This window comes from Gordionus sp. m RMFG-2023, chromosome 4 (genome assembly GCF_954871325.1).
Source record: "Gordionus sp. m RMFG-2023 chromosome 4, tfGorSpeb1-WG-v2, whole genome shotgun sequence".
Classification (NCBI taxonomy): domain Eukaryota; kingdom Metazoa; phylum Nematomorpha; class Gordioida; order Chordodea; family Parachordodidae; genus Gordionus; species Gordionus sp. m RMFG-2023.
This window is the reverse complement of record NC_088778.1, coordinates 3,882,005-3,908,238: the sequence shown is the minus strand read 5'-3', so window position 1 is coordinate 3,908,238 and position 26,234 is coordinate 3,882,005. Positions and strand designations below refer to the sequence as shown.

Sequence of the window (26,234 nt, the reverse complement as noted above, 5' to 3'; positions counted from 1 at the left end):
TTGATAAATTTCAGGCAAAAAGTTGTTTTTTTTTAAAAAAATTGAAAAACAAAAAAATTAATTAATTAATAATAATATTTAAGGGGGAAAAAACTTTTCATTTAAAATAAAAGATACCAAAATTTTAAAATCAATTAATGGTTCGGTTTTGCTTAAGATCTATATATTTTCGATAATTTTTGAAACCCTCTATTTAGCGGAAACTTTGATAACGCGAAATTAAAACCGATTTTCTAAAGAGAGGTCCGGACCCGTATCGTGTCCATTTCACCCCGAGTTCGATGAGTTGTCCATAAATTGGACACCGTTTATTTCTGCGGTCTTAAGACGCTCAACCACCCGGGTTTGGTTGGTCGCTTCCCTGGGGGAGTTTAAGCGTTAATTAATAATGTTATATATTTTGATGTTTAAATATATAAATAATTGTGCAAAAGGACATTTGTCCAAAAAATAAGGGAAAGGTTTTATCCGTTTATTATATGCTTTAATTTATACATTTTGTCAAAAATGACAAAATTTATTTTGAGCTATTTTCTACTTTATTTATTTTTAGTTTTTTTTTAAAATAGTAATTAAGCAAAAAAAAAATAAAAAAATATTTATGCGATAAATTTTTAATGATGAAAAAATGACAAAAAAAAATGTGACATATGTCATAAATTCTCACTCTTTTTTTTCCACAGTCCGGGTTAAAAAAAAATATAATAAAAAATAAGTTGAAATTGAAAGCAATTTTGACCATAGTAAAAAAAATACTATTATGCTATGATAAATTATCATAATTTATTTTAATATAACCAAAAAAGTTGCATTGTGTAATACATATATGTGTACAAAAGAGAAATGTATAAAAATCGTCTATATGACTTTCTTTGGCCAAATTAAAATAAGATTTATAGGTGTAAATATTAAATTGTAATTTAAAACATAAAATTTAAGTTTAAAAAAAAATTAAATTAGATTAGATTTTAACGGGAATTTTATTCCTTATGTAAATTACGATCGTTTTGTAAATTATTTAAATAATTTTCCTTTATGGAAATATGCATAAATCATTTGGTAACATAATTTATATTAAAATGTTGTATTCTTTCTTAAAATACCAATTACTAATAAAAAAAAAAAAATTCGATAAAAAAATCATTAAATTACAGCCAAAATTTATGAATTTTATTATCTAAACTTTTACCAAATAATTTATAAAGATTTGTATTTTCTAATGTTTCATCTTAATAACAGACAGCGTCTACATGACAGTATATTCACTGGATGCAAACCCCCCTCAAAAATATATATCTACGCCCCTAAAAATACCAAAATGTTATCCATAGATAATTTAAAAATGTAATGGAAAATTTTCTAGATTATTATAGCCTACCCCCCAAAATGCCTACCCCCTACCCCTTTATAGATATTAGGATGCAAACTGTTCCTACCCCCCCCCCCCACCCCCGGTAATGTAGATACTGATAACAGATATAAATTACAAAAAGTCAACTTTTCGATGATTAAATAATTTAACGTTGAGAAAACTAAATTATCAAACGTTATTATTTCTGTTATAGAGTTGAGGATGCAACCTCGCATGATATCATTAATGGTCTCCAAAAAATGATTATGGGGGTCAATTTCAAGATGGGGTCTAAAAGCAAAATTAAATTCATACTCCTATTTCGAAATTAGATTCATGTAACCATAACCCTTTTTTTATTTAAAGTTCCGTCCATCCCTTAAAAGGCTCGCATATTATTTTATCCGATGTATATAATAAATTAGGTTTAACAGTTTACATTAGATTTTCATAACGAGTCACTCTATTTAGGGTTTATCCTATTTTTAAATTCTTATTTGTCAAGTGACTATAAAATAGGATTGTAATATTCTATATGGAACTCCTCCAAAATCCTAATCTCTGCTGAGATTAATGCCACAATTCGGGTTAGCTTTATAGGAATATTCGCAATGCTATTCAATTCTAAAAAAAAAGAGATTAAGTAGCGTATTGCAAAACATGCCTGGTCTTTTATGAATGAGCTTTGAAGCGAATATAAACTTAATTAACTTAAGCGAAATGAATTTAAACAAAATAAATTAAAGATAACAAATTTAACCTAAACGAAATTTACGGGTTAAATAAATCAAAACTAGCTAAAATTCCCGCCCTGGTAATATCGGGAATTTTTATGCAGGGAATTTTGGGACATTTTGAGGAACTTTGTAATAATGTTCCAAAATGACTATAAATCATAAAAAATTTGACAATTTTATTTTGCCTAAAATGAGTAATGTTTTACTCTAATGATTTAATATATTAATTTTTAATGCGTAATCTTGTATTTAAATATGGGAGTGGAGTTCAAATTATCCTCTTCTTCTTTAATGATATCACTAATCTGCTGATGATAATTTTTTTCATTTTCTTACAATCTCGAATGGATGATTACATGTAGTATCAATTTTATGTCAAATATAAATTGCATTTTATAATAAATTAACCTTTCCACGCCTTTATTGCTGAGCCTATTTTACGATTTTTGAAATAGAAGCATGCCACATACAACAAATTCCGGTAAATGGACCCTTACTTAAAAAAATATTCATTCTTGGTTTAATAGGATTTCACAATTTATGTCATTGTTTTGCTTGGGATGGTAATTAGATATATATGAAGAGAGGTGTGATGAAACTTTTTCTATTTTTCGCTATGTATAAATTCTCTTGAAAAAGGATTATTTTTATTATCATTTCACCAAATGATACATATTTATTTTAACGCCTAAAATAATTTTTTGAGTATATTATCATGTTCATTATAGTAATAATTCAAAATTCTAAGTTTTTTCTTCTCCTTAGCAATTATATTATTTTTTTTGGTAATGCAAATAAATGGGAATAAAAGTTTTATTTTTAAATCTAGTTATTTGTTTAAATTAATATTTTTCATTTAATAAATTGTATTCAAATAAAAATAGTATTTGTAAAATCGGAGTACTAAATAGTTGGTAAGAAAATTTTGATAAAGTAAGCAATTTTAACTTCAGTTACCTCTTAGGTGATCAAGTCATAACAATTTCTTTTATAAGCCCTTACCATTTAAAACATTTTCTAGAAGCTTCACTATTATAAGACTTCCAGGATACAGACCTAAAAGTATAAATACATATAGCAATATTACTTTAAAATTTAAATTACTTTATGACTTTTATTGCACACAATATTTCATTATTTTTTTTGGTAAACGTCACCTAAACATACCAATTAAAACTTCCTAAATTTCCTTTTAGTTTATTTATATTTAAATAATTATATCTTTACTTAACTGATTTATGATTGTGAAAGCGATAATCAATTCAAGTTTTTTTTTATTTATAGAAAGTATAAGAAAAATAATTATGTTATTAAAACATGATATTGATTGTTAGGTTTTAAATAAAATTTACTATTCGAAAATTATTACAGTTTCAACAATCCAAAACATCTATAACGGAACTACTTTGCATTATATCTCTAAGACGATTAAATTTTTATGTTAATTTACCATTAAAATGAGAGATGTTCAAATTAAAACTAGCCTGATCTACAAATTTGGTGAAGGAAACTTGATGATAAGATCTATTTTAAAGAATAATGTCTTTTCTTCTGATTTAAAGTCAAAAAAAAATGTTAAGCAATAAATTATAATATCATCATTGTCGGTCATATTTTATATGCACACTGTAAACTAGAAAATCAATATGTTCATACACTAAATTTACAGTTAGCACCAGCTAAAAAATAATAGGGTCGATTTAGATACGGTGGGTTAGAAGATTTGACCACTGTTCAGTTAAAAGCGGGTCACTAAAACTTGATTCCGTTAATTGGGAAATGTCAGTCAAAAATATTTTTTTTTAAAAATAGTTAGTATTATATATTTCATTCTTTAACAGAAATTTTTTATAAGTTTCCAAATATATAAGATTTAAAATTCTAAGATTTCTTACTAAAATGTTAAGAGTGTGGCAAGTTATGAATAACAATTCCGATATTATTCAATGTTGAATTTCCATCTATGGCAATGTAGTATAAGTTTTGGAAAATTTCTATTTTAAATATTTTTATAATTTTTAACATCTCAGGATTTGATGATAAGAGAATCTTTAATGATAAATGGCTCATCTGATGATACCAATAAATTATTGTTGTATCAATATGATAAATATATTCTACAATTTTCATAAAAATTTAATGTAACCTTTACATCAAAGTTTAATATTAAAAATTGTATCATGATCATCATCGCTTGTCGTCGAATTCAATGCTTTTTATCAAATTTTTAAACTCAAATGAAAAATATAGGAAATTACATATGACGTGATTATATTTCATGATATATATTTTTTTCCCCCAGAACTAATTAAAATCAATTTTAATAATTAATAGGCTATACCTTAAACCAGGAATCCGAAAAGGCAGATTTGCGTTGATTATTGTTTCTTACGTTCTTAATTTTATAGCTTTTTCTTGTGCTTTTTTAAAAATATTTTATAAGTTTTTAAGCTCTACTAATTTTTAATGTTTAGGCCGTGTTCTGGTTCGACTTATTACTAAACAGAGGGCTGTTTAGCCGGTAATTTAGCTTCAATTAAACAACCCAAAAAAAAGTAAAAGTAAAAATATTTAAAAACGAAAAAAAAAGATAAATGCCCATGGAAAAAGAAAAAAAAACATAAAAAAACGAAAGAAACAAAAAAAAATGAGAAAGAAAAATAAATATAAAATAAAACAATGCCCCTCCTAGTTCACAAGCGCCTAAAGAATAAGTAAAACTGTTGTGTTATGACTGAGAAGTAATGAAATTTGAATCTGTAATATTTTGAAATAAAACAATGACTTTATTAATTTCAATACTCGTTCTATAGCCAAAACTTAATATGTTAATTTCTTATATAAAGTGATAAAAAAAGGTAAATTAAAATTATAAAATAAAAACTTATACAATGTTAAGATAATATTTAAGAAAATATGATTTTAGATAAAAAAATCAAATTAAAAGGCATATTTAAATAAAACTTAGCTTCCCCTGGCGAAAATTCTTTCCGGTGATTTTCGGGGTTTCTTGTCGGGTAACGTGAGAACGTTTCTTTTATTTCAGCATGATGTTAATTTCGGTAGTAGCGAATTGATTTTAGGTTGGGAGTTCAACTCATCTAGCTCTATCGTAAGTAATTATGACAAGCAGTCGGCATTCCCGTGTTTATGGGTATTTTTCCTTATGTAGTATTGAAATTTAGTTAAGAATAGTGCCCATCTCGTTGGTTTTGGTGATAAGTGCTATATTTTTTTTTCGGTTGAATACAGATAATAACGGTTTATGATCTGTCACTATTTCAATTTGCCGTCCTTAACAGTTTAGTTCAAGTTTATTCAGACCTAAAATAATTGACAAATCTTCTTGGTCTATTTGAGAATAATTTTCAGCTTTTTGTACACTTGAAGCGAATGCAATAGGCTTTTCAGTATTTTCGGCAAATCGATAGGATAAAATGACGCCAGATCATAATTGGAAGCATCGGCGATAAGAATATGGACTTGATTATATATAAGGCGTTATAAAAGGAACGTCAATTATGTGTTTTTTTAAATCCAGAAATGCGTTATCATAAACTTCTTACCAGATCCATTGATTATTCTTTTGTAATAAATTTAGTGACCGTGCCTTTATTGTGAAATTCCGAATGAAACAATGATAATACGTAAGGTGTCCAATAAATGCTTGTAATTCTTTTATATTTTTTTATTTAGGCACATTCATTATAGCTGTTATATGTTTGTTCGGGGTTTGCATTCCATTGCTATTTATTTTGCTTAAAAACATATTTAATCGTAGTTCAATTTCAAGTTATTATTGTCTAGTATTTTAATGGTCTCTGTAAGTTTAGACCAGTTGTTTAATAATGAATCGAACACTCTTTGAAATATGGCAGGAAAAGACGATACTCCGAATGGTAATCTATTTATTGATGTTGAATCTTGTTTTGTCCAATCTGACTAAAAATGGTTAGTATTGTAAGTAGTGAGTGGGTACTTACATAAGATATTCATTCATAGTATGCCTGAAATCTCCACAAATTCGAATGGTCATCTTTCTTTTTGATATGTATTACATGTGAGATTAGAATAGCGTATTTTGCTGATAAAATTTGTTGGGGTCTGGAAAAATTGTTCACTGGTGCGTTGGTTTTCAATTGTAGATGCGTTTTTTTAGCGTATCAAGTATTTTCGATAATTTAGAAAACTCCTTGAACCAATTGTACTCGCCTATTTCATTTGCCTTATCAATGTATTATCTTAGTAGTTCTGGATTTTGTACTATGATATCAAGTTCAAAAATATTTTTACCAATTCGTGATATATGGTAAATTTGCGATTGGGTTGTATTGGCTAATTTAATAATTAATTCGGTTTTTTCTAAAATCTCTATGAAAATTTCCGATATGTAGATGAATATAGGTACGGGGCCACTTCCACGCCAGCATGCAATAAGCTGGTGACTCTCCACCACGTAGGAATTAGCTCAGAAATTAAGAATATCATAAAAATACCTTTATTAAATTAGACAATGGTAAAATTTCAATAACAGAATTTTGAAATATATATCTTGTTTGGTGTGTAAAATAATATCATTTATGTAGTATGTTTAATTATTTAACAAAACAAAAACAAATTATCCTAATTATCAAGAGCCCAAATAATATATGTTTGACTAATTTTTGCTTCATAATATAGACTATGTACCATTATTTTTTATAAATATATGCGTATTCTGTAAAATTAAGCATCCTATTCCCCCTACCCCTCATGACTGGATTTTTAAAGACATTATCTAATAACTTTTGAAAAGTAATCTTTGGCATTAATTGTGGCATTAATAAATTGCGTCTTTCAATACTTATAGTTGTAAATATAATATGATTTTAATTTAAGATTTGAGAGCAGAGAGCAAAATTTACATAGGCAAGAAAACATGTGATTTAGGTTTATCTAAATAGAAAATATATATCTATGGTTAATGCTCCGATTAGCAAAATTTTAATTGCAAAAATTTGGTCTAAAAAATTTGACTTAAATTTAAACAGAAATTATTATTTATTTATTTTTTTTTTGGGGGGGGGGGGGAATATAGAGCCAACGCTTCCCTCTTCCCGGTTAGATAATTATGTCATCTATTATCAAATTTGTTAAGCCAAATTTGTCATGACATGGCAGATCAATATATAGATGCGAAGTAATGGCTAATCTATATTTTTTTGTAAAATTAATAGAATATTTTATATTAGGGCACGATTCATTTTGTTTTATTATCTCCTCTCCGTCATATGATATTTGTATTAATTAATCACGCATTCATAATATTTTTAATGATTTTTTTTGAAATTTTTAAACTTTAATTGTTAGTTTTCCGCGTCTTTTTTTAAACCTTTTTGATACATATTTGGATGCAACCTAATGAGAATTATAGTTTTGATTGATATTGATTGTTTTTACGTGCAGGTTGAAAGGTTATTAAATCTAAATTTAGTAAATAAGCCATGTGCAGTAGTACAATATAATCCATGGAAAGGTGGTGGGTAAGTTTTAATAACAAATTATTTTAACATGATCTTATTTGTTTATACTATAGCATCATTGCACTTTCATATGAAGCAAAAAATGCTGGTGTTACTAGAGGCATGAGAGGTGAGGATGCTAAGGAAAAGTGTCCTGATATAGAATTAATCACTGTACCAGAATCAAGAGGCAAAGCCAACTTATCTAAGAATGTTATTTTACAATTCTGATAATTCAAAATATTTTATAGATATCGGGATGAAAGTGTGAAGATTCTGGATGTTATTAAAGAGCATTGTGTTGATATTGAAAGAGCAAGCATTGATGAAGCTTATTTAGATATAACCAAAATTGTAGAGACTAGAGTTAATAAATATAGGACTATAATTATGAACACTAAAATACTAAATGATAAATTATTAAACTCATTATTTACTCCAGATGATATTGCATTAATATCAGAAGATACTTGTATTGCGCCTTTGAAATCAGGTTGAATAATACTATTTTCAAATCTCATTATTTTTTAGTGTCTAACTTTGCTGACATAAAAACATACATTGATAAGCAACCAGATAAAATTATAGAATATCTATCACTTGTTTATGGAGCAATTTTAACAAAGCAAATTCGAAACTCTATATTATCTAAATGTGGTTTCGAATGTTCTGCAGGTATATCTCAAAACAAGGTAAACTATACTTTAATATTTTATTAAATTTATTTAATTTAAGATTTTAGCAAAATTAGGATGTGGGTTGAATAAGCCTAATAAGCAAACTATCGTTGCACCAGATGCTATTGAAGAATTATACAAAACTGTTCCACTTAAAAAGATGTATAAAATTATATTTTTATCAGAGATTTGCAGAGATCAAATTTTAAGGATATCTTTCCCATCCATTTTTTCACTCCAATTAGATTTTTTTTTAGAATTATTTTTTGGCAGACCCATGTTTTGATTGCTTTAAATTAGAAATGCCACTATAAGTAAAATAACTGATCCATTATATATATTTACAAATGATTAATTACTATAATTTACATTTATTTTGAAAAAATTGAGTAAAACTGGATCTTGTAAAAAAAATAATAATATTTTTAGGCCCATCAGCTTGTTAAATTTTTTTCAATTTAGAAATGTACACCTTATTTTTTTAAAATTATATCATTTTAAAACACTCTCTGAGCAAGATCTGCAGGTTCCTAATTTAGACACTTTATTAAATTAAGATCTTCTTATTATTTTTAAAATATAATCTATTTTTTTTTAGAAGTGGATTAGGTGGCAAATTGGGAAATTCACTGCAAAGCAAATATGATATTACCTATATGTACGAATTGACTAAAATACCTTTGGCAAGATTAAAAGAAGATTTTGGTAATAAATGTGCAGAATGGTTGCATGATTTATCCAAAGGAATTGAAAATGAACCCATTAAAAATAGATTAATTCCTAAATCCATTGGATGCGGTAAAAATTTTCCTGGAGGTCTAGTCAAAAGAGATAAGGTTTGTAATCATGAGATCTGTTAAAATAAAATTGTACTTATTGATTATTTATCTTTTGTAAAACAAGTCAATATTATTATTTTTTAATTTAATGCATTATGGCAAAATCTACCTGTGATATCTCAGCTGTCCTCTCCATCCCCAACCTAATTGAAGACTCTCTAATATCTTCATTTGTGAGATTTTCTCACCATCTCATTTTCCCTCTTTTGCTCTTTTTCCCTACCCATTCCTATCCAAAGATTAGTTCACTTAAGTGCCTTCCCTCCCCATAAGGATTTGGTTAACATTTTTTCCCTAATTTTAAGAACTCTTAAAAATCTTTCCTGTTTTTAAGCTTTTTATACTAAAAAGATGTCTATAACTTACTTAAAATTCTATGAGCGATGGGATAACTTATTTTCAAAGATGAAGATCTTCTGGCTTCATTTAAAATTAAATATTTACAGATATCCTTTTAAAACCTAAAGTTCTCTAATTCTGCTTGCCTTAAATTCAAATTAACTTGCCATGTAAATCCGGTGAGATTCCTTGTATCCATCAATATCGCCTTTCATTTCAAACAATTTATTCTTTCTTTAATTTCTACCTTCCCATGTGACGTCTTAGCTCTATCAGCTAGACTAATCTCCCTCGCATAAAAAGACTGACTATCTCCTTGTCCGTTCTGTTGCATCTTACGAACGCTCAACCCTCTTTTTTAAAGCAAGAACTTGCCCCGAATGGTTCGAGGCTATCCCCAAATCTGACTGGAGAAAAACTTGGGAATCAGCATCTCACTCCGCCAGGCAGCATCGTGGTAACATCTAATTGTGTAGACTGTGACCATATGGCAATAAAGGCTAGTACCAACTCCATTGCAAGTATTCCTGCGGATGTCAACCTCATCACTAAGCAACAATATATGTTGCAAGCTTTCATTAAGCAAACATGCTATTCATCTTTCAACCAGCAAATCTTTTCAATGATTTCAAATGGCAGATGCCTAATGCCCTGGTCTAATGGTCTATCCTACCCTGGATCTACACTTGCTTCAATTTCTCGGTTATATCCAGAAATTTAAACTCGGCATACCCCCATGACGAAAGGAATCTTAAAAAAAATATGCTGTTATTTGGTTTTTGTACAATAACAAAATTGTAAGTATCTATTTTTTATTTAACCCAGTTTACAGTAAAATTTTTTAAGAGTGATCTCAGATACGGTTAACACTTAATTTTTGACCAAATGTGAAAGTGTGTGACCAGCATTTTTATAACTCCTCGCTATTCTTAGCTAAATTTTGTTAACCGTCTATCTCGCAATGTTTCGTTATAGTTATTTTCCATTTTTTTTAACCTGATATAGTTATTAAAGTTAAATATATATGTCAATACTCGGATAATATGGTTAGCTTTCGCCGTATATCAAAATATCCCGTTTTCCCTTGTAATATTAGCTATAACGTGTTTTTACTTTTATGTGTTGTTGTTGTTAAAAAGTTCGATTTGGGTAGATTTTTTTAAAAAACGGCCCGATTAATATTTTTTTAGTTAAAATAATATTTATGTGAGCCTTAAGATTTGCCAAGTGGAATCCCAATCCATTCTTGCCATCTATGAGCAAAAATCACCAGGCATCAGTATATGGTGATATTGAATTTATTTTTACAATCAAAATTTTTAGTCTAGTCAAATCAGATAGGAAGACTAAATTTAGTGTAAACGAAAACATGAGCGCGATATCGATTCTCGCAACGACTTTCTTCTTTTTCTTTTAGCCAAACGCGATGATTTACAAGCTTATTTATTTTAGCCCCTTTTTTTATAGTCAGCTTAGTTCCTTTATTTTAGCAATTCTTCGTGACAATTTTCATATGATCTTACAATCCACACATGTTTTTTTAAGAAAAATAAATATTTCGGCTGATATATACTTACTTATTAATATAGCTAAATTCACTTCTCTTTTAGCTTTTCCTCACATTTAGTCATTTTAAGATTGTATTTAGTCTATACATATAATCATTCAATGCACACGTTTTTGAAAAAATAAAAAAATATTTCGGCGAAAATATTAGTTAAGCGATTGTTCATTACACTTTTTTTTAGTCATTTTTGGGATAATATTTAACTATGTTCATATAATCATACAATCCACATATGTTTTAAATATATATTCATCTAAAATTTACTTACTATAAATATTACATGTCATATCACGTTTTACAGGTATAATGATTTGTCCTGAATTCTCATAAGAATTTCGAGCAATTTCTTATATACCTGTAATGATGCATATATTTATTTTAAAGAAATTTTACTTGTCTATATTTTGCGCTTCTATTATTTTAGATATATCATTGGATGTTACAACTAGTTGATGAATTGTTAGAGAGACTTGGTAAAGACAAAATCGAGGTTATTATATTTTAGAGATTAAAGAAAAAAAAAATTCCCCCAAATAAATCCAATTAAATGAAATAACGGGAATACTAATATTCTGAATTCGATAAATCTATTTTATAAATATTAAAGAGATTTCTCCATCTTTACCGATTTTTTTTTTTGAAAGCTGAATTTTAGATTCCAGAGTTTACTTCTCTCACATTGATGTTGTTTAAAGGGATCGATTTGAGGCGATTTTTTAAAAACGGCTAACTAAATATTTTAACCTAAAAAAATATCGCCTAAAACCTGTGCCATCTATAACCAAAATCTTCAGGGTTTGCTTAATATTTTGTCTCATATCGTATCAAATTTTTAGCGATTTAGAACATATCTCTGAACATACCATTTTTTTTCAAAAATATAAAACCCTTTATTTAAAATTATTTAAAATACTTACAGTAAATTATACTAGTGGAACTTATGAATTTTAAATATATATATATTTAAGGGAACGAATCACTAATAAAGTTTTGGTTTTGTGTGCTGCTTGCTTAGTATAATGATTTAGATAGAGGAAGATAATCTATTTGGTTTTCGGAACAAAAATAATTTCTAATTTTGATAAAATATGGTTTGGACAGAGATTTCTAAAACGCTAGAAAAATTGGGAATATTTCACATATATATATATATATAAATCCTTAAAATAATGTTGATATTGAATAAACGCTAGGACAGGCAATACTTATTTTTTTAATTGAATTTCTTATTTTTTTTTAAAAAAAAAATAGTTAAAATGTGATATATATTTGATTCCATTTTTTTTTCGCGATTTAGAACGCGAACCAATATTTGGATATCGAACATGCCCTATATAATAAACCCTTTTATTATTTTTGCTTTAAAAATAATAATAATTAAAATTTCATATTTTTTTTTAATTATCATGTAATTTATTATTAAAATCATTGGCAGAATCAAAGATCTCCAAAAACTTTGCACCTATCTTTGGGCCAAAATATTCACGACACTAGTCGAGTGTCTCATCAAATACCGTTTCCTTCTAATTACAAGAACACCGAAGAATTCGCTCAAATTTGTCTTAGCAACCTTAAAAAATTTAACGAAAACAAATCTGGAGATAAATGGTATATTATAAATTTCCGCAGCGTAAAAGGTTTTACGCCAAACGCCGATTTTTTTTTAAAGCAGTGTTCTAATCGACTTAGCCGAAAACTGGAGCCAAGTTTTGGGTCGAAAAAATCGTCCCGAAACTGACTAGAGTTGTAAAACTAAGTTCCTAAACTAAAGTTATGAAACTCGAGATATTAACCAGAGGACGAAAATTACCTTCTTAAATTAAAAAAATAATTTTTATTTTCGTTTTTTTTAAAAAAAATAAATTTAAGAATCTCTAGATAATTTTTTGGATAAGATCCCCGCCTTTTCTTATGTAATAAGAAAAAATTAAAATATATATTTGTACCAGAGACCTGAAGGCCCGGCCTGGGTACACGGGCCGGGCCTAAGTTTTTTTAAAAAAAACATCTGATCCTGGCCGTACGAATGGTATAGATGTGATATCAGCACAATAAATTTTTTTAGCTCAGTTTATGTATCAGGATACATTTATAAATGTATCGAACCTGATTTTGCTCGTGGGTGGCAGTTTTGACATCTATTCGCGAAATCTCGAGGCTTAGGTAATATTTTTCTGGCGAAAATATTTAGTTAATCATTTTTAAAAATCAGTTCAAAATGGCGATAGTTTGTATAAATCCCTTTTTTTAGACGATATATCTGAAACCATTTTAAAAGTATCCTTTAACGACTCTGACAATCGGTAAGGATAGGGTAGTATAAAGTATTCTGTTCCTATTAAAGATGTGTTTTTTTTATATAATTTCCGTTCGGACTGGGTCTAATATTTTTTTATAGAGTTTCAGGCCCTGTATAAATTTTTAAATATGATATCATTTTTACAATTTAGTGATATATTTTTTTAAATTCTTGCTGGTAAATAAAAACGCAAAATATATACATGTATTAAATTATTATTATTTAAATTTGAATATTTAGCATTATTTTAAATACGAATTACATTGGTATACAATAAATTGCCAAAACTAAACCGAATCAGGCAGAAATTTGTTTTTGATATATCTTTTTTAATGCTATTTGTTTCTTTAAACAATTGGTTAATTTTCTATATTAAAAAATAATAATAAATGGACTAGAATATAGAATTAAAAGATAATTGATTCCTCGTCAAAATTGCTTAATTCCTATTTAGGATTACAATCCAAGTTGTTCAATGTTTGAGGTAGGGATGTGAACCCGGGTTCAAGAATTTTAAATTTCATTTAAAAGAAATTTTGATAACAAGAATTTAATCGAAACCGATTTCCTAAGAGGGGTCCGAACCTGCTTCAGGTCCATTTTACCCCGGGTTTAATGAGTTGTTCTAAAATCTGTCTCTGTTTGTTCTCTGGTTTCAAGATGCCCAAACCAAACAATTTTTAATTTCCCGAACCCGTCGGGTCTCGTCTTTATCACCAGTGCTTATTGAAATTTTACCACTTCCCCTCTATTGTAATAATCATATTTTTTTTCATGTTATCTTTACTTTAACAATTTTTTTTTAAAAAAAAGGAGATTTTTCTTGGGGAAAAAAAGGCAACTAATTTAAGTTTTCTTTTTTTTTAGTTTGTGTCCTAAATATAAGAAAAACTAATCAAAAGTTTCATGAATTGCCTAACTTTCTTGAGTTTTGAGAGATTCATAACATGTCCCAAATCTTCTATCAAATTTTCAAAAAATAATTTTATGTGAATGATTTAATAATTCTATATTTAATATTCTTGCAAAAATTTACGCGAATTGAATTTCACATAATTTTTGATATTTGAAAAATTTTCTAAGGCTGAGGTAATTTTTAAAAATAAATTCGTTGGTTAAACTACTTTTTTTTTTAACTTTACATAAAAAATTATTTATTAAAATATAGAATATATAAATTAAAATTGAATAATAATAAATTGGTATAAAGATCTGATTGGCTAAAATCTTTATCATTTTCCTTACGCTTTGTCTTAAAAGCAACCATTTTGAGAATTGTAGATCCGTGATTTTTCAAGTGTTTCCTTTCATTATAATCCGTTGTCGTTTGATTGAGGTGTAAGATCTATCATAGATCTAATCTAGTATTGATATTCTTTTTACGGTTTATAATTTAGCTTTCGATATTAAGATGCTTCATAACTTGTTATTATATAATTAATATTGTAGCTCATCATTATAATTTAGTCATCATTACTCGTTAGTCATTACAGAAAAAAACATTCTAAATATAATTTGATTAAATATCTCCATTTGAGAGCGTTATGAAATTTTTTTTTGATCTTTGAATTTTAAATATGTGAAACCTTAGATAAAAGCTTTTAAAAAGCCTATAATCTTATATTAAATAGATTTTTTTTTAAACTAAATATCTTCAAAATAATATATAAAATTACACTATTTATCGATAACTTAATAATACAAAATAACAAGATTTTATAATGCAATCAATAAGATACAAATATATATATATATATAATGACTTCACATTTGTAACGTTCCAATTATTTAAGCACATACAATGTTTAAGTGTTGTCGATGACATCCCGTTTCGCTTCTTGGTCATAAAGAATCAACTGTCTTGCTGAATGCTCTTTCACTTGGAACGCTGGACGTTTATTGAGCAAGGTAATCCTTAGCTATCAGCGACAAGGTTAGGGTAAAATTTGCCGTTTTTTGCCCCACCAATCAAGTATATTAGTTGAAGCTGGTTTACCCGGTTCAGTATACAAATAAAATTATAAGCTATATTTATTTTTATAGCCAATTTAAAAAATCATGTTGGAAGAAATTATTCAGAATTAATTGGAAATGGAGAGAGCGAAGATGTACCAAAATGCTTAGTTGGTATTCGTAGATTATTACCTAAGGAAAACGAATTTTCTTAACAAATTAATTTTGAGATTTAATTATAAAGAACAATATTCCTTTCAAAGCTATGGATAGTAATTAGGAGTTCAGAAATATTTTTTCCTTCATATTCTGTACAAGACAAACAGCTTGCAAATATATTAGAAAAAAATATATAAAAGTTCTAAATTAAAGCATATTACAAAGTTAAAAAATGTTAAAAGTAAATTGGCCATCATGAAAGATATGTGGACAGCTCATCATATCTTGCGTAAAGGAGATAATCTTGTCCTTGATCTCAAAGTCATCGAGAGATTCTAACAAATATCGTTATATCCTCACCACTATGAGGATATGGTAGCTCCAGTAAATCTAGAAGGAAACTTTCCACTTTTTATCCATATAGCGGCATGTAATTACCCAAAAAGACGATGAATTAATTGATGTCCACATATCAGTTGTGATGGCTAATTTGCTTTTAACATTTTTTAACTTTGTGATAAGCTTTAATTTAGAACTTTTCATATATTTTTTCCAATATATTTGCAAGCTGTTTGTCTTGTCCAGATTTTTATCATGCTTGAATATGAAGGAAAAAATATTTCTGAACTCCTTGCTATCCATAGCTTTGAAAGGAATATTGTAATTTGTTAAGACATTCGTTTTCCTTAGGTAATAATCTACGAATACCAACTAAGCATTTTGGTACATCTTCGCTCTCTCCATTTCCAATTAATTCTGAATGATTTCTTATAACGTGATTTTTTTAAAAATTGGATATAAAAATAAATATAGTTCATAATTTTATTTGTTATTTGCTGAACCGGTTGCACCAGCTTCAACCAATACACTTGATTGGTGAGCAAAAAATAAAGACTTTTACCCAACCTTGTCGCTGATAGCTAAAGATTACCTTGCTCAACAAACGTCCAACTTTCCAAGTGAAAGAGCATTCAGAAAAGCAGTTGATTTTTTGACCAGGAAGCAAAACAGGATGTCATCGACAACATTTAAACATTGCATGTCCTTAAATAATAGGGATATTACAATATGAAATCATTATATATATATATATATGTATGTATCTTATTGACTGTATTATCAGTGTGAACACTAAAATATCTATCACACATTTTACACACTCGGCGATTTTTGTTAGGGAGCTTAATTCAAACAGGCTCATTGTAATAAAGGAAGTACTATCTATCGATGTACTAACCGAGGAATAAGATAGGGGAGACCAGGGCTAGTCGGCGCAAGGGGCTTGTCGGTTCAAAGGATTTTATTTTAAAACTAGTAACGATTAATAACTGAAATTTTGTTCTAAAATAGAATTCTATAATATCCATATTTGGGGATAAAAATAATTTATAATATTTAGCTATTTAAATTTTTATCTGTTATAACATGTTTTTGACATGAATTTCAGAATATTTTCCCTTAATATTATTAAGCTGTATTAAAAAATTAAAAGTTTAAACATGACAAAATGCACAATATATGAAATTAAAATATCTATTTTAATATCTGGGAAAGTTTCAGATTGATACATAATGCTTAAATATATGTTAAGATTATATTAGTAATATTACCATATTGAGGTTAGTAGAATCGTGGCTAGTCGGCGCAATCAATTAATGTTTATAATATTAATATGGTACGCCGATATATACGAAAAATTCAAAACAGGAAAATATTTAGTAATAGTGATTTTGAAGAAGCTATTAGACTATATGAAAATAAGATCTCATCAAGAAAAATATTAACTATTACAGGTTAAAATATAATATTTTATAAATGTAATATAAAAATAATAATTATTATATAAATTTATTCATGTAATTTTTCATAATACATTTCAATTTTAATATAATAGCAGACCTAAATAAATATCTTGCAAATAAAATCTTTGTATATATATATATATTGTGATAATTAAATATATATTGTCATAGATATATTGCATATATAAATTTTAGCCTGATAATAAGATCAATTATTTAATATAAATTATGTGAAGCAAACAAATATTTATATATATTAATTATAATTAACAGTATAATATGATTCAAATTAATACATCTTATTGGATATGAACATTTTAGTAAATAAACTTTAGCTTGATAATAAGATCAATTTTTTAATATAAATTATGTGAAGCAAACAAATATTTATATATATTAATTATAATTAACAGTATAATATGATTCAAATTAATACATCTTATTGGATATGAACATTTTAGTAAATAAACTTAAGCCTGATGATAAGATCAATTTTTTAATATAAATTATGTGAAGCAAACAAATATTTATATATATTAATTATAATTAACAGTATAATATGATTCAAATTAATACATCTTATTGGATATGAACATTTTAGTAAATAAACTTTAGCTTGATAATAAGATCAATTTTTTAATATAAATTATGTGAAGCAAACAAATATTTATATATATTAATTATAATTAACAGTATAATATGATTCAAATTAATACATCTTATTGGATGAACATTTTAGTAAATAAACTTTAGCCTGATGATAAGATCAATTTTTTAATATAAATTATGTGAAGCAAACAATATTTATATATAAATATTAATTATAATTAACAGTATAATATGATTCAAATTAATACATTTTATTGGATATGAACATTTTAGTTTTCAGGATATTCAAATGATGTTATATATTTAAATATACAATTAGATAAATTTTGAGTAAATTTATTATATATTTTATTAGGTATACCTGCAACAAATTTTTTAAGATATTACAAAAAATACAAACTGGTTGGCACTATGCCCAAGATAGGCCAAGATAATAAACAAAAAATTTTTGATGATGATGAAGAAAATAAAATTGTTGAATATCTAATTGCATGTAGTAAAACCTTTTATGATTTATCCGTTAAAAAGGTATTTAAAAAATTATACTAAAATTATTTATTTTATATTTAGATAAAAATTCAAGCATTTTATCATGCTATTCAATTAAACAAAAAAATACCAAAATCATGGATTATTAATAAAATGGCCGGTGAAGAATGGTTTTCTTCATTTATGAGAAGAAATCCAAGATTATCTCTAAGATCTCCGGAAGCTACAAGTTTAGCTGGAGCGGCTGGTTTTAATCAAGAGGCTGTTCTATATTTTTTTAATCTTTATAAGGGAATACTAGATAAAGACCTATGTCAATTTACAATATGGACGAAACAGGCTTGACAACTGTGCAAAATCCATCAAAAATTGTTGCGCAGAAGGGTCAGAAACAAGTCGGATCCATCACTTCCGCAGAGCGAGGCACTCTAGTAACAATGGCGCTGGCTGTTAACGCTTTAGGGAATTATATTCCCCCGATGTTTATTTTTCCGCGTAAAAAATATTATAATCATTTTGTTAGAGACGGTCCTCAGGGATGTATTGGCGCATCCAACGGATCGGGTTGGATGCAAGAGGAGGAATTTATTATGTTTTTAAGTCACATTGTTTCTCATACAAGATGTAGCCAAAAATTTAAAATTTTACTAATTTTGAATAATCATATATCCCACCAATCATATAATGCGATTCAATATTGTATAGATAATGGTATAATACTTTTATCTCTTCCTCCACACTGTACTCATAAATTGCATCCCTTAGATAGGACAGTCTATGGGCCTTTAAAAATTTTTTATAATAATTGGATAGATTCATGGATGCGAAATCATCGTGGAATCTCTTTTTCTCTTTATGATATTCCCTCTATTGTAAAGGATATTTTACCTTGCCTCTTTCTTTCTTTCTAGCTAGCTTTCTTTCTTTCTAACAAAATATCTCAAAAGGGATTTGAATCTCGTGGAATATATCCCTACAATGAAAATATTTTTCGGGAGGAGGATTTTATTCCTTCATCAAATGATGAAAGATCGTTTATATTAGGAGAAAGTTCAGGACATTCGCCTTCAAATTCGTCAATTATGTTAATTTCTAGCTCCACTTTTTCTTCTATTCCTAGCCCCTCTACTAATATCTCAATTAGGGATACTGTCCCTTCAAACAATACTCTCCCAGGTCCGTCATTTACTCCGATATCAATCTCATCTGGTAATTCGCAAACTAAAGGATCAAGGAAAAAAAAGGCTGAGATCTTTACCTCATCCGCATTCAAGAGTGAACTTTTATTTAAAGAAAAGAATAAAAAATCAAAAAAAAATATTGTTAAAAAATTAATAAAAGATGTGTGTATTATATGTAAACAAGATTATAAAAATTTTCATAATTTTGAGGATTGGTTTCAATGTCGAGTATGTAAAGGTTGGGCGCATGGGTCATGTGCCAAAAAAGATTGTTATTTTATATGTTATAATTGTAAATAGAATATTATACAAATAAAGCATGGGAAGAGAATTAGTAGAAGAGCTAGGAATTAACATAATTGACGAATTTGAAGGCGGATGTCCTGAACTTTCTCCTAATATAAACGATCTTTCATCATTTGATGAAGGAATAAAATCCTCCTCCCGAAAAATATTTTCATAGTAGGGATATATTCCACGAGATTCAAATCCCTTTTGAATATTTTTTGAAGAGGCTGCTAAAGGTAAAATATCCTTTACAATAGAGGGAATATCATAAAGAGAAAAAGAGATTCCACGATGATTTCGCATCCATGAATCTATCCCATTATTATAAAAATTTTTTAAAGGCCCATAGACTGTCCTGTCTAAGGGTTGCAATTTATGAGTACAGTGTGGAGGAAGAGATAAAAGTATTATACCATTATCTATACAATATTGAATCGCATTATATGATTGGTGGGATATATGATTATTCAAAATTAGTAAAATTTTAAATTTTTGGCTACATCTTGTATGAGAAACAATGTGACTTAAAAACATAATAAATTCCTCCTCTTGCATCCAACCCGATCCGTTGGATGCGCCAATACATCCCTGAGGACCGTCTCTAACAAAATGATTATAATATTTTTTACGCGGAAAAATAAACATCGGGGGAATATAATTCCCTAAAGCGTTAACAGCCAGCGCCATTGTTACTAGAGTGCCTCGCTCTGCGGAAGTGATGGATCCGACTTGTTTCTGACCCTTCTGCGCAACAATTTTTGATGGATTTTGCACAGTTGTCAAGCCTGTTTCGTCCATATTGTAAATTGACATAGGTCTTTATCTAGTATTCCCTTATAAAGATTAAAAAAATATAGAACAGCCTCTTGATTAAAACCAGCCGCTCGAGCTAAACTTGTAGCTTCCGGAGATCTTAGAGATAATCTTGGATTTCTTCTCATAAATGAAGAAAACCATTCTTCACCGGCCATTTTATTAATAATCCATGATTTTGGTATTTTTTTGTTTAATTGAATAGCATGATAATATGCTTGAATTTTTATCTAAATATAAAATAAATAATTTTAGTATAATTTTTTAAATACCTTTTTAACGGATAAACCATAAAAGGTTTTACTACATGCATGGTAGCAAACGCCCTTCAAAATCTATCCCTACCCACCTCACATTTTACACACTCGGCCATTTTTGTTAGGGAGCTTAATTCAAACAGGCTCATTGTATTAAAGGAAGTACTAACTATCGATGTACTAATCGAGGAATAAGATATATTATTGATATCTGACTCATATTAATGTCTTGATCTTGATCATCCAGAAGATCTTGTTTGTATGCAAGGACACGCACTTATAATTGCAAAAAAATTGCTACATAATTATAACTCCAAGTTGAGATCCATATTATCTAGTAGAGGTTTGCTGTATCTTCATCACTATCTTAGGTACGACATTTTAGTATGGAAAGATGTGAAATAAAAAAAAATATAGGAAAATGATTTTTTTTAATAATGTTGTTATCATATAATAATTTTAAATATGAATGTGTAAAAAAATAAATTATTATTAAAATATAAGAAATATATATTTAAAAATTAATTAATAAAATTTATATTATATTTATTTAACTTTTTTTTGTAACATATGTTTATTTATTATTTTTTAGATATAATATTCAAAAGGTTTTTTTCCTTAAATCTGGGCTGATGAGATATGGACCTTTTTAGAAACGCCAAAATTCTTAAATACATTATATTTAATTTTGAATATCTTAAAAAGTAATATTTAATATTACTAAATACATCGTTTAAAAACGTATGTAGATACAGAAACGGGGTAAAAAACTTTATTTAGCTGATATCACATTATAATTAAAATAATGATTGTTACATTTTAATGATTCATATACAAATATATATTTTGTTATCACATAAGAAAACACAGGTTCTTATTCAAAAAATTAACTACAAATTCTTAATTTTATTTCAAAAAAAAAACGAAAATAAATATTATTTTTTTAAATAAAGGTAATTATGAAATATTCGTCCTCTAGTTCATATCTTGAGTTGTGAACTTAGTCAACTAAACCAACTCTGAGTCGAAGAATGAACTCGACTATTTAACAACAAACGAACAAAAAAATCAGCTGTGAGCCGTAGAAATAAAATAAAATTTTTATAACCGGAAGTGACATTAATGCAAACTATGCCATTGGCTGTAATGGACACCAATTGAAATTCTTTTAAACATCCTTAGATGGCGATAGTTTTGTTAAACGGCTCGATTTAGCCAATTTTAAAATTAAGATTTTAGCCAAAATAACATTACGCGAGCTTCGAGATTTAATGGATATCCAAACATTTCTGCCTTCCATGAGCAAAATCTCCTGGCTTGTAATAATATTTTTTTAGTAAATGTTTCAACACAAAATGGCGGATCTTGAATGTTATGTACACTTCTTAAATTCACCATTTAAAAATATATAAATTATCGGTCTAAATTTGTAGGAACGCCATAAACCCGGTTATTTACTATAGTTGGACCTAAACATATCGTTTACTATTTTAATGATTAGCCATTTTTGTGAATATAGCAATCCATTAAAAATCAGAGATCCCTCCGCCCAAAAAAGAAAGTTTAATTATATAATAAATCCGGTTTGCTTCACATGTCTCGCAATTCGAACCGGGGTTTGATTCCCATTCATTTTGCTCCAGAATACATTTTTTGTTTTAAGATAATTATTTATAATTTTTTATTATTCAATACGAATGATTAGACTTCTTTTTCAAGCTCTCTTCTAACCCCCCCCCCATTGCTGTCACGTGTTTTCCGTAAGTGTGCATCTAGTGAAAGTCATAGTGGAGGGCACATAGAACATTATTTTACCATCTAACCCTGCATTCATAATTAGCGCATATTCGTGCCGATGTATATATAAATATAATATTTAATATAACTGCTGCGAATTTGCGCAAACTATGAACGCAGGGTATCTCAATATACAGTCATGGCTTGTACAACAATATCGATTCGAAACCAATGATGAGTGTTAGTATTGTTGATGCATTACTATCCATTATGAATTATTATGAATGTTAAATAGATATTTGAAAAAAAAAAAATAATAATATTAAGGGGCCCACCCATAACTAATATCACAATATCCGCCAACAACTTTGTTCCGGCGCATCCTAAAAATGGTAGGAATAGCAATATCAACACTTTCGTTACCGCACCAACATCTCCATCACGCAAAAAATCTCCCAGAGCTGGTGCCCATGTTTCGCCCATACCCCCCTCTACGTCTATTAATACGATTACGGAATCGTCCGCTTCGCCTTCCAAACTTGCTAAAACTGTGGATAATAAAAATAGTAAAGCGGAATCAGATTTACTTGGCCAAAATGTATCGCCCACTTCGTGGCAGGAAATGGATAAAGAAGTTTTCGAATCGTTACCGGAAAGCATAAAATGGGAAATTCGGGACAATCTAGACTACAAAGAGATGGCCGCTAAGAAAAAAATCAAGCAACGTGAGTTAGTTGACAGAGAGAAAAGGGGGAAAAATTTGTATGACGATTCCCCGGCCACCAATCTACGCACCAGGAAAAGTGGTCAAACGCTTAAAAATAACAAGAACACTGTTAAGCACAAAGTTAAGAATGCTGCGGGCGTTGCTAATAAGAGTAAAAAACGAATCAAGATTGGCGAACGTAAAGCGGACATTACCAAATTTTTTAACCTTCCTCCTCAGAGCGATTGAATTGTAGGAGGGAGTTGGTTTTTCCAACAACGAAATCATGTCCTTAGTATTTTTTTTAAGAGAAAAGTTATTCGATTACCTATTACTATTTATTGTATACTCTACTTCTTAATTTATATTTATCATGCATAATACTCGAATAAAAACTCTTATAATATTAAAATAGATTTCAGCGTTTACTTTAGCTCTCGGATATTAATAAAAATCATTATTAACGTTCTATATTTTACATTCGTAACAATATTTCCATTTATCGAAAACTATCTTCGTATAAGGTTAAGAAGACCAAATTATGACCTAGTGGTTTATTTTACACATCTTCCTTTCCTCGTTTCTTGGATGCTTTTAACCACTAATAATTCATTATTTTATGCCTCTCATATCTTCTTTAATTAAACCATACAAAACGGTAGCAGATTTTATATTCAGGCAGCAGGATGTTTCAAATACTGAGCTCTCAGAAATAATATTTATTTTTGTAAGATTTTTGGGGTGATTTGCAAATATATTGGATTTTTTTTTAAATCGAGCCATTTAACGACACTAGCTGTGGCCTACATATATTTTTTTCCATTAAAATCTATATTTATTTACCTATTTTCTCTTCTTTCTATTTTTTTTAGTATATAATAAATATCGTTCTTGTAGTTTATTCATAAGTTTATAATCTAAAAGTTTCTTCGATAAACTCATTAACCCTTTTGTTTATCTATCAAAGTGGCTTGATCATGGGAACAGTTTTTGTACCTATACTATTTACTAAAAATTCGTTTGATTTACTTCTTTTTTTGTTGAAATTCTTACTATTTTTTTTTTATTGCCTCATTTCCAGATGACCTCTTAAATAAACATGGCTAAAGGTCCACTCAGAATTAAATTGAATATAATATATATATTAAATCAGAGATTGAGGTCCACTGCCATGCCGTATTTTAAATTCTTTTCAATATTAAAGCTAAATATTTTAAATCGCCAATTATTTATGTTAGCTTCAATGTGTTTTTCCCCGCAAGCAATGTGTTATTTTTTCAACTTTAAATTATTTTTTGAGCAGGTTTTATTTAAATTTAAAAATCTGATTTTACGGAAATGTATATTCCACCATGTTTGGAATACGTACCCCCAGAATTCTAGATATATTTTGTCAGGAAACTTTTGAGTCATTTATAATTAGTTATGAAAAATCTTTGGGGAAAAAAACGAATATAAATATCTATAAGTTAGAAAGTTCCTGACAAAGTATTCTAACTAGAATTCTAGAGATATATTTTGTCAGGAACTTTTGGAGTCATTTATAATTAATTATGAAAAATCTTTGGGGAAAAAAAACGTATATAAATATAACTATAAGTTAGAAAGTTCCTGACAAAGTATTCTAACTAGAATTCTAGATATATTTTGTCAGGAACTTTTGGAGTCATTTATAATTAATTATGAAAAATCTTTGGGGGAAAAAACGGAATATAAATAACTAAGTTAGAAAGTTCCTGACAAAGTATTCTAACTCGGGTTGGGTATTCTAAACATGATGGAATACATTTAGATTTTAAAGTAACATTTATAAAAATTAAAAATAATCTGATCATAATAACAGAAAATGAGCTTAATAGAAGAGACACCCGGGCCGTATTTTAATTTTTTTCAATTTACCCGGGCCGGGTTGATAAAATTTTTTTTTTAAATCTGGACCGGGCCTTACAAATGGTACCACTACTTTCAAATTATGGCGTTTTGTTTTATTGTATAATTAAATCGCGCTAATTTGTTAACGTTTTTTTTCTTTGTGTTTTTAAAATATTAATACAATTTTTTTTTCTTTTTTGTAAATGTTGAATATTTAAAAAAAATAATAATTTTAACCTTCTAAATTTAAATTTTTTTGAAATAAAAAAAACCACTTCAAACGCTTTAAATTTGTAAGTAATATCATTATATTTAAAAAAAAAATGAATAAGTTTACCATCATAAATTTATTTTTAAATACTTTAATATTATTCACGTAATTAAACGTAGAGATATGCGAACGTTCGGCCCGAAGTCTTGGAAATTTTTTAAAATATCAATTTTAATATCGAATTTTTTATGTAAAATAAAAATATTTTGATTTATTTATATAACTAGACGCCATATAACATACGTGTCTTTTATTTTGAGTAATTATAAAAAAATAATTTCTATTATTTAAATAAGTACGGGCCGGGTCGGCAAAACTTTTTTTAAAAAAATACGGGCCGGGCTCGAAAAATTAGGCCCGATGTAGATCACTAGTAAATTTTTACCCTGCCCCATTATACTTGAAATTAAAATTAATGATTATAAAAACCCCAAAAAGCACCACTAGCAAATATTTTTAATCTTTTTTTTTGGTAATGTGGCTAAACATATTCTCCGAAAATTTACTGCGTTCCCATTATTACATTCAGCTGTAATATCGATCTTGAATTCTAACATTTAAGAGTGAGTTCCAAAAAATCTTTAATATTTCTAATGTTCTTAGATGGGATTTAACCTTCTTTTTTTTTCATGGGAATAGGTATATACACAGATTCTTGAAAAAAAAAAAGATTAATATAAGCAAAATTTACGACAAGGACATGATATGGTTTCTATTGCTCGCCAAATTATCAGTCTTCGTAATCATTGCTTTGATATCATATATACGTAAAGAGGGGAAAAATAAT

General features: G+C 27.8%; 1 protein-coding gene across 3 annotated transcripts; it reads left to right on the top strand.

Moving 5' to 3' along the window:
* The first annotated feature begins 7,400 nt into the window (after positions 1-7,400).
* LOC135928054 (DNA polymerase eta-like) lies at positions 7,401-23,687 on the top strand. Of its 3 annotated transcripts, XM_065464384.1 has the most exons (10): positions 7,460-7,533; positions 7,580-7,610; positions 7,664-7,798; positions 7,841-8,082; positions 8,121-8,281; positions 8,325-8,428; positions 8,865-9,102; positions 11,436-11,501; positions 12,447-12,619; positions 22,926-23,687. In XM_065464384.1, exons 3-10 carry the CDS (start codon positions 7,713-7,715, stop codon positions 23,551-23,553), a joined length of 1,698 nt encoding a protein of 565 aa, XP_065320456.1. In that variant the 5' UTR covers positions 7,460-7,533; positions 7,580-7,610; positions 7,664-7,712; the 3' UTR covers positions 23,554-23,687. The 3 variants fall into 3 exon arrangements, with proteins under 3 accessions (XP_065320454.1, XP_065320456.1, XP_065320455.1); XM_065464382.1 differs by having other exon boundaries at positions 7,401-7,610; XM_065464383.1 differs by having other exon boundaries at positions 7,466-7,606.
* Positions 23,688-26,234: the final 2,547 nt, after the last annotated feature.

Excerpts from the sequence above, each read along its gene's own strand:
- LOC135928054 (XM_065464382.1), top strand. The coding sequence starts at position 7,489 with ATGAGAATTATAGTTTTGATTGATATTGATTGTTTTTACGTGCAGGTT. Across the intron at positions 8,429-8,864 it reads ACTGTTCCACTTAAAAAGAT|AAGTGGATTAGGTGGCAAAT; the intron begins GTATAAAATTAT and ends ATTTTTTTTTAG. Across the intron at positions 11,502-12,446 it reads TTGGTAAAGACAAAATCGAG|AATCAAAGATCTCCAAAAAC; the intron begins GTTATTATATTT and ends AATCATTGGCAG.